The sequence below is a fragment of the Quercus suber genome, unplaced genomic scaffold, assembly GCF_002906115.3.
Source record: "Quercus suber isolate HL8 unplaced genomic scaffold, Cork oak 2.0 scaffold_20, whole genome shotgun sequence".
Classification (NCBI taxonomy): domain Eukaryota; kingdom Viridiplantae; phylum Streptophyta; class Magnoliopsida; order Fagales; family Fagaceae; genus Quercus; species Quercus suber.
Genome location: NW_027069485.1, coordinates 2102629 through 2112672, shown reverse-complemented (window position 1 = coordinate 2112672; position 10044 = coordinate 2102629). Strand labels below are relative to the sequence as shown.

The window sequence follows — 10044 nt, the reverse complement described above, 5'->3', positions numbered from 1 at the left end:
GTTGTTTTGTTTTGTCCTTGTCTTTGTTTGTTTGTTTGTTAGGCATTTTATTGCTGTTGTTGTAATTTTCTCTTAGATGAATGAATTCTATGATGAAAGCCTTTAAATTTGTTTTTAATGACATCGATGACATTTTTCAATAAAATTTGAACTTTCTTTGATTTTTTATTATTGTAGAAATTGAAACCCATGAACCTTGCAGCAAAATGGACTTCCCATTTGGTTAAATTTCTACCATGCCACTCATGATTAGAGAACCCGATAAGTAATTGACTTACGGATAATTAAAAAAAAAACAAAAAACAAAAAAAAAAAAAAAAAAAAAAAAAAAAAAAAAACAAAAAACAAAAAAAAAAAAAACCTAGAATAAGGATAGCGATTTTGACTAGATTGATGCCGCCATAAAAGTCAAAAAGTGGTTATTGTGAAAACCCCTAAAGATTAAGAGTTAAAATTGAAGAAAAAAAAAGGTTCAAAGATAAACTCGAAAAATAATTAACTAAAATATAGGAAACGGACCTCATGTTTGGGCCTTGGGGACGCGCTTTTAGGTCGGGTCAATTTGTTTCGGGCTTCTATTGCTCTGGACTTTCAAGCCCATGATCGTTATTTAATGTTGGCTTTATGTAGTATTAGGTGTTGTTTACTTGTTTGAATTACCGTTGAGTATATATACTATATAATGCTTGTATATAAAGAATCAAATTTATTATTTGTATTATTTTGAGCAATGTTGTACAACAATGTTACAATAATTTTCTTGTTGATATTGTTACAATAATCTCCTAGAGATTTGTAAGGGAGTTGGGGTTTCAATGACATACAAGAAGGAACATATCTGAATGAGGTGGGTTTGGTAATAACAAAAAAATTTCATTTCCCTTTTGAACTAAATTGTCATGGTTGATTCTCTGACTTAAGGCTTTATATACTATACTTCTCATGGCTACTTTTCTACACGGTACTCGTATAATTTTTCCTAGAGAGAAATCAATTTGTGACATCTTGTACACGATCAATTTTCAGGAGGCCCTTCTAGACGAAGGTAGTCATACATGACTCCTTGAAATTGATTCGTGCTCCTTGACTGTCTGAGATAGATTATGTTCTTTCCTTCCTGGAGTAGATTGCTTGCTACATCAATGTTGTACAACCAATATAGCCCATGAATTCCATGCCTTGCGATGGCGTTGTCCCCGCCCATAACCCCTGTTGAAAAGTGAGGAGGATAGGCTGTGGCATCGTTGAACCGAACCTTGTATCATTCACAAAATAACACTATAAGCAAACTATCAAAAAAAAAAAAAAAAAACCGGCTTTGAACAGTAGAAGATGATCATTTTCATTTGAAATGGATACATTTCATGTTTAGAATAAATGTCGTAATTCAAACTATTATATCATTTAAAATTCCAATCATGAGAAATAGTAGCACCTTTGCTATGTGCATGCTTGCTTTGTGAGTAAAGAGTACTACTATTCTTTATGTAAGCGAAATTCTTAATTGTAAATTAGATACTATAGATATTAACCAAAAATATTAATAATAACAAAAAATGTATAGAATAAATAAAATATAAGTTTGATACCTGCAATTCAGCGTTAGTGGCTGAAGCCAAGGCCAACCGGAGTGTGTAGTTTCCATTGTTGTACACAGTTTCAATTTCAAAATGAATCTGCCACGTAGTTGCTTCGTATGTCCGATTATTTGTACGCCTGAAATGCAATTATAGAACAATGACTTAAAAAAAAATTGAAATACTGGAAACATATAAAGAAATGTGAAAAAAAAAAAAAAAAAAAAAAAAAAAAAGGAAACCAACAATTATATATACCTGTTAACATGAGCGAAGAACCAATCTTTACTATAATCACTGACATTAACAGTGTAGATAAGATCCTGATTACGGTATATATCTGAATACCTTTCCCACAAGCCATATTGCCTGTAACTGTAAGTAAAAAATAAATAAATAAATAAATAAATTAAATTAACTATAAGTAAGCAATCAAATTTTGTTAAGATTGCAATAGAAATGTCTGAATGTTGGTTTTGACTTACTTGTCAGATGTTGTGGTGGTGTACAAGCTGTTCAGGAGTGTTGCATATGGGTTTGGTACATAGAACTCAGCCGCGGTGCGGTCAGGGATGCCAATTTCCCACAGGGTAGGACCTTGTCTTGGAGGCCTATATTTAAGGGTTCCCAATTGTAGTTTCCCACCTGCAATATTGGACATCAATGAAGCTATAGAAGACTCATCTCTTGGGTTCACAGCTCCGGTTTGATATAATAAATTATCGATTGTTTCAAAAGTTTAAACTCTTAAGAAATAGTGAATTTAATTATTTAACTGATATTCTAACATTCTCCTTCACATATCAACCTAAACTCGTACTTCATTACTGGAAATCAACATGTGGGAATATTTTTAAGTAGAGTGGAGGCAAAGTTTAATTTCAATACCATTAGAAATAACCAACCGTCCAAAAAAGTTATATTGTTAAGAAATGATGAATTTAATCATTTGACTAATACTCTAACATGCTCATGCAAAATATATATGCTTAATTTACCTGCCGTAATAGTAATCTTGGTATCAGCTTTGTAATCCCCTATGAAGCCAGGGACCCATGCGTACAAATTATAGTCCCCGGGATGGACATTTTTAATTTCGAAATGGCCCTCCTTGTCGGCTTGGGTCCAAAATTGATAACCCTAGAAGAAAATAACAAGAAACTAAGTTTACGGCTAAAATTAGTGGTTGGTTACCTTTCCTAATCCAAAGGGAGAATTATGTACCTTGCTTTCTCTTTGCCAAGATCCCTCCTCTCCAGGAGCAGCCAAACCAATATAAGCTAATTGTGCCCACATTAGTCTCTCGTTAATGTACCTAAAATATTGATTTAATTAGGGAAACTTTAACGATAGCCTAAAGGCATTGATTTAGGAAATAGTTTTAGAAACATTTTAAGGAAAAAAAAAAAAAAAAACAACTAATTTTTTTTTTGAAATTTTTTTTTTTTTTAATAATTCTTATAAATAAGTGGTATTAAAAGTTTTCCAAAATAATCTATTAATAAATAAACATATGTTAACTGGACCCATTTAAGTAAATTCATCTTATCTATGCAATATTATTGGAGGATTAATTTTTAATCAACTCATGTAATTGCCAAGGGAAATACCTGTCACGGACTAGCAATTGACCCGCAACACTTCCACGTTGGTCAGAAGTAGGATAATCTTTCGATTGGGTGAAATTGTATGGCCAGCTATTGACTTCATTAAGCATCTAAAAAAAATAAAAACGAGTAAGAGTTAGTTGTAAATTTTTTGAGTACTCTTAGAGCACAGTAATTTAGGATTCATTCCTCTTAAATAATAATAAATTCAACATAATACTCCATTCTATAACATATGAGAGAACAAGTATTAAGTACATAGTTTTAAAAACCGGACCGGATCGGCTAGTCTGACCGGTTCAATCGAGAACTAGGAGCCAGTCTGGTCTAGTAAAAACCTCTAAAATCGGTGAAAACTAGGGTTAAACAGGGAATTTTGAAAAAAACAGTTTAGTGATCAGTTCGATTTTTAAAACCATGATTAAATATCATTCTTTTTTTTCTTTTTTCTTTTTTATAATTAGAAGTGGGGGGATTTTAATCATTGATGTATCCATTAGAAACACTAAAATATACCAATTAAATTACAAAACTCTTGGCTAATACCACTTAATTAATTAATATGAATAGTTACTTGAGTTAGTTAATTAATATTTTAAAGTTCAAATAAAATTTAACACCTTAACTTAATAATAATACCTTCACTTTAGCATCTGACCAAAGCTCAAGGGGATCTTCTCCTTTGGAAACCTTGTTAAGATATATAAATGAAGGACCAAAAACCTTTTTCCATTGCTCACCCTCTGCAAATTTCATCCCTACTTCCTTCCCAGCATAGTGAGTACTCACGAACATCTAGACATTGCACCAATAAAATAGAATTATGAACATTCTATAATAAGACAAATATGTTGAATGCCCTTAATTTGTGGAGCTTAACACGGCTTAAGAAGCTAGTTTTCTAGTGATGAATCATCATAGCAAACATTTTTTTTGATTGATTATATAGTTATGGAGAAAATAAGACATATAACACTCATAACATTTTGGACAAAATTTTGCTCAAACTAATTTGAAGCTAATAACTACAACTACCTCTAAAAAATTAATATGGACACATATTTTAAAATTCTAATTATTAAACTACATTTTTTTCTGTTCTTAAAATACATGTTAAATTTCTTATAAATCAAATATTATTTACTATTGAATTTATAAACGTAATATTTATACATAATTTTATATTATAAAAATGACATAATTACAAATTTTTGATTTTTTAAAAAATTTACAAATATAAAAAATACAAGAAAAAAATGTAATTTAATTGTGAATTGTAAAATTCACATTAATTAAAAAATAATAATAAATAGAGTTGGTAAGATGTAATCAAACTCTACTGTTACATTTTCCTTCATTATTAATATTATTATTATTATTTAGAAGAAAAACAGTCCTATGTGGTTGGCAACTGGCAAGTGAAGATTTTGCTATTTAGATGGGATGGGATCAAGCGGACTTGACTTACATTGAGGTTAGTGGGGCCCACATGGGAAGTGAGGTCTTGCTTGTTGGGACCCGAAGTACGAAACTCATTGCTGGGTGTGATCATCCAGAATCCCACGGCTGGGTCATCTTCGCATATCCACCCATGAACCTTATTGTCTTTGTTCTCCACCGAGTACTGGTACTTGTCATCCACCTGCGCCCCACAATACAAATATCACGGGTCTCAAACTCAAATTCTACCGTATATTCTCTTCTCTCAAAGGTATGAACTAAAGCCAAAGGCATACCCCACAAAATAAAGACCAAAAAACAATGAAGGAAGAGAGAGAGTGTATGTACTAGTATATCTAGGACGTTCTCTTTACCCAAAAAAAAAAAATCAACAAATTATCTGTACTTAAAAAAAGATATATATAACCACCACCACATAATAGAGAACAATATAAAGGAAAATAAAAATAAAAACTTTGAAATATATAGATTTGATTGTAAATTAAAAAAAAAAAAAAAGATACATTAAAATAAAATTGTAAATCAAAATGGATTTTTGGGTACCTCTCCTCTTAATTTAGGATTGCTTGTATTGGTCAAAAGAACAGCTTCAGGGTAAGCGAGGGGCTCACCCTTGGCGCGGTCTTCCGCCGATGGCATGATCCTCTGCATACTGTCGGATACCGCCATGAACCGAAATCTGACCATTAATTTCAAATATCACAACATCAACAATTTTGCCAATTGCCAAAGAAAGTTTTATTTTTATTTTTTTCCCTAAAGAGTAGGTCAAAGAATTGGCAATTTGAATTGTGTTGCAAAACCTAATGAAATGAAATGAACATGTTTTATAATTACTTGTCTTGATGGAGCTTGTAAACAATCCTAATTTGATCCACTTCAACCTTAGGCCATCCTTCAGGGCGCTCAAATATTGCGTAGAAATAATATCCCGAAACGTTACGCCGGAATATGTACCTATAAAGTTAAATTTTAGATTAATTAATACTATATATAATTGTAGACTAAAATTACTGCCCTATTATTATTATTATTATTAATAAGGGTCTAACATACGCACCTTTTGTCTACAATGAAAGGAACTTTTTCACGGAGCGAACTATTCCATTTGGAAGTAAATGAAAGTTCTACTTGGTCTTTGTTCGCAGTTATTACTCTAAATATTGTTCCTCTTGTTCTGCAAATCATTCATGTACCTGATTTCAGTTTTGGGGAGAAGACCTACCAAAAGATTACATATCATATCCGTGCAAAAGGGGACATAAATTTACCTCTCAAATACACCAAGTTTTCCTGGTTCGTTCCATACAACATCCAAATACCTGACCAAATAATTTAATCAACCCCATGTTAAAATATTAATGCTGTGTAGTTTTCTATGTATTTTAAAATTGTATCTGTCACTGTACATCCTTAATGTAATGATCACTTCAGAAGTACAAGTTTTTGTGAGGTGAGAAGGCAAGGGTCGGAGTTCAAATTTTCAAGAGAAAACTTTAGATATATATACATTTAAATTAGACTAGACTAAAATTTGTATCTCGCATAAAATAAAATAAAATAAAAAAGTTGTGTCCTTAATGTTCATTTTCTTGTGTGTGACTATGTGTGTGCATGATGGACAAGTATAAGGGCTATCATTTATGTTTGAAAAAAAATATCCATGTAATTGGTCCAAAAGAGAATCAATTGAATGTGAAGAAGAAGGAAAATTTCAATTCCATTCTCTCTCCCTTGCTTAGACAATACAAGATTTCCTCTTAGAAAAAGACTAATCTTTGATAGCAAAATATTCAAAAAAACTCATCAAAATCAGTGTTCCCTTATATTTCAAAGCTAACACCTTAGACTTAATGGTTTCTATGCAGACTTTAGTTCTCAATTACGTGCACACTGGGTATTTGGAGACTTCTTATGTTCCAAATCTATTACTGAGTTTTTCTTCTATTAATTTCATACACACGCTAACAGAATTCTAGACCTATGATCAATTAAAGTCGTTAAATTGGTCTGGACCTTGACTTTTTTGATACGTCTGGACTTATATTTTGTATGACTTTCGGTCACAATATGGGTCAACAGTTGAATTGTGAGGTCAATTAAAAATAGTTGTAAAGAATAAGAAAAATGTTTAATAATTTTTTTTTTTTGAGAAAGGAAAATGTTTAATAAATTCATCGGTCAATTTTAAAAAATGAAAAAACAATAATATAACATTATTTGAGCTAAAATTCATAGCAATATCCAAAGATTTGGATTTACTGATGCTACTCCCAAAATTAAAAGCAAGTGAATGAATGTACATACCCTCTATCATATTCTTCATTTTCTCTGTCAAGTAAATTATCTATTCCATTGTACTGTATTCCCAAGACATGACCGTCAGGCCTCGACAAAATGACTCGCACGATGCCATTATTCACCACCACCTAAAAGATGTATCATATCAGGAAAAAAAAAAATCATAGCACATTATCATGTAGGAAAATTAAAAGAGAAAATATGTGGAATTTTAAATGGATTACTTAATTATTCCAATATTTTTATATTTAGATGTAGCAAGTGAAATGAATCGATAGCCCCTTTCTCACATGGTTGAAACTGCAAATGTTCTAAGTATATGAATTCTAATTCGGTGAGTTATACGATTGATTTCGAGTTTTAATTCTTACAAACTTTTGTGTCCATAATAATGTCAGCAAAGAATAAAATCGAATCCATATGCATAGAAACCCAGGCTGCTGGGTTTGTCTTTTTGACAATTAGAATATGTGGACAAAGCTGACGCATATATTTACCTGCTCACGATCGTGGGTAATCAGTTTTACATCAAGATTTGGTTCGCGGACATTGCGTTTTGATGATAGAAGTCTCCTGCATATTGCATACGTGAAGGAGTAATTAAAAATTTGTAAAATTTGTTGCTTTGTAAAAGGTAGGCCAACAACTCATATATCATAATAATACTGGCCAGCATTCACTACAGGGTGGTGATAAGATTAATAAACAATCCCAATGGACAATGAAATTTCGATTTTTAAATAGAGAAATGCAATCACCCATACATATATAATTATATATGTATAATTGGAGGAAAAAAAAAAATGTTGTTCTGTTGTGTTGTGTGGCCGAATTTATGTTACGTTATATTGTCTTAGGCACTTTTGAAATATAAAAAATGATATTCTTTCTATTCACATTTATAATGAAATACACTCATTAAATTTATAGTGAAATTCACAAAAAATATAAGGAAAAAAAAAAAACATTATCTATATGTGTTCCGTAATACCAGCGAGGTAAAATGACAAGCATCAACTGTAGAAGTTGAAGCATGTGACATTGCTCTCTTTTCTCTCTTTTTAAGGATAACTTGTCGTTATACGTCACACGCCTATTATTCTTTTGGCCTTTTTACTGTTTCTATCACAGAAAACAAGGAGTAACATTCCAATGAAGCTATGAGTCATCACAACATTGAATTGCAATGAATGTTAACCTAGGCCTAAGTTTTAACCCCCTCTCTAATTTCCAGAAAGAAACAAAATTCAGGAAAAGAAAAAAAGAAAAAGAAAAGAAAAAAGTAAATGGAATTAAACAACAAAAAACATTTATAATGCACCAGTAGTGTTTTCCAAGACTCCGTGACTATATGCTAAAGAAATGTTGCCTTCCTTCCCACCAATCAAATTAACCTTTCTCAACAGTCACTCTCGTTCTATCTTCACGTTCCTACAGAATTCTGCTCTCTCTCTCTCTCTCTCTCTCTCTCTCTCCATAAACAATGCTTATCATATATGTTATTTTTGGGCAAGTACGTACGTTATAGAAAGTAGAGGGAGCAAAAGTCTAGGGAAAAACCTCAATGGGGTCTTCTCCGAAGAATCAGCAAGCAAGAACACAAACAGGAAAATCACTCCTAAGCAGCCAACGAGAGATCCCCATTTCCAAATCCGGTTTACCTTCTCCATATGTAAAGGCCTGTAAAAACCAATTACATGAAAGCAAAACAATGAGAGTTTTATAAAGTGCTCTTCTATTATTTTGGAAAGAACAGCAGAAATAGGTTGAAAAACTGCAGCAAAAGAAAAGGAAATAAGCAAATATATCATAGCAACAAAATCTGTTAATCCATAACAGGGAAAGGAAAATAAGCCCCAACTCTTAAGAAAATTAAAGTACCTGAATTGAATACGCCAATATGGTTTTCTATATTTGTATAATCGTTACTGGCTTTGATAGCTTACCAAACGTGCATGTATTTATAATGCTAAGTAAATGTCATTTATATAACTGCAGAAAAGGAAGGACATCAATGCTGCTTGAAAATTGAAATGTATGTTACTCTCTCTTTCACCTTGAATGTTTTATTTTTTACTATATACTACTTTATGCAGTGCAAGAAATGCTAACCTCAGCTTTTCTTTGTTTCACGGTTTCTCTTGCGGGGCTGGACGGACTAGTCTTCTGATTTGAAATTACACAAAGCATGAGAAGGCTAATTTAATTTGAGTCCTACAGAAAAATATCACGTGGTCATATATAGGAGTCGGGAAGGGACAGTGGAACTCCATGTAGGTCATGTTATTGTTATTATCTGCCAACTTTTTGACAATTTTAACGAATTCGTTAGGGGAAGGTGTTCGGTATTGACAATAGTATAGTTTTTGGTTGAAAAATATTTCATCTGGGGCGGGTGTTGTGGCTATGTACCAGATTTTGACAGGTTTGGGTAGCCAGATTATTTTTTTAAATAAACTGGTCTTTATCTAGCTTTATTCTTCTTTTTTTCCCCCCTCATATTTAGTAAATGATAGTTACCAAAAATTATGGAATGCCAAACAAACATTCAAAATAGAAACTAAATATTGCCTTTTAAAGCTTATTGTGTTATCGGTATAAAGAGTAATGCTACAGATTCAAACTATTTTATAATATTTTAACAAGCTGCTGATGTGGCTTTAGTATTTTCTAATAATTATTGGTAAATAAAAATGTAATATTAGTGATAGACTCAGATTAAAACTAGTAAGAATTTGTTATATTAACCGTTTGCAAAAATATCGTAAAATAGTTTATCGTAAAATAATTTGTTATATTTATTTTAGGAAATTGAAATAATAGAATGCATAAATTTCGCATTTAATAAATTAGATGTACATGTAGCATGTTTTTATTTGTGGAGTATATAGTGGAGTAGGAAGTGTGGGATAGAAGATTTGGACTCTTATAGCATTATTCCTTTATAAAAACACAAGCAATATAATTCAATAACTTTCCTATTTTGCTTTCGGGTAACTAAGTAACAGCTTTCTTACTGGTTATATATTTGGATAATTTACCAAATAGGTTGAGATTTTCCAATCCCAAGACATAAATCTGATTTGACAAAAACATTA

At 31.6% G+C, this 10044-nt stretch overlaps 1 protein-coding gene across 2 annotated transcripts; it reads right to left on the bottom strand.

Moving 5' to 3' along the window:
• Positions 1 to 686: 686 nt before the first annotated feature.
• On the bottom strand, positions 687 to 9371 carry LOC112006225 (probable rhamnogalacturonate lyase B). Of its 2 annotated transcripts, XM_065762832.1 has the most exons (18): positions 9059 to 9371; positions 8828 to 8938; positions 8507 to 8626; positions 7444 to 7519; positions 6953 to 7074; positions 5917 to 5967; positions 5706 to 5822; positions 5483 to 5602; positions 5189 to 5324; positions 4653 to 4826; positions 3824 to 3979; positions 3188 to 3294; positions 2802 to 2892; positions 2576 to 2717; positions 2063 to 2222; positions 1836 to 1952; positions 1590 to 1716; positions 687 to 1255 (listed from the first exon to the last, which is right to left on the bottom strand). In XM_065762832.1, the coding sequence occupies exons 3-18, from the start codon at positions 8614 to 8616 to the stop codon at positions 1016 to 1018; spliced, it is 2046 nt and encodes a 681-aa protein (XP_065618904.1). In that variant the 5' UTR covers positions 8617 to 8626; positions 8828 to 8938; positions 9059 to 9371; the 3' UTR covers positions 687 to 1015. The 2 variants fall into 2 exon arrangements, with proteins under 2 accessions (XP_065618904.1, XP_023894288.1); XM_024038520.2 differs by lacking the exon at positions 8828 to 8938.
• Between the last annotated feature and the right edge of the window lie 673 nt (positions 9372 to 10044).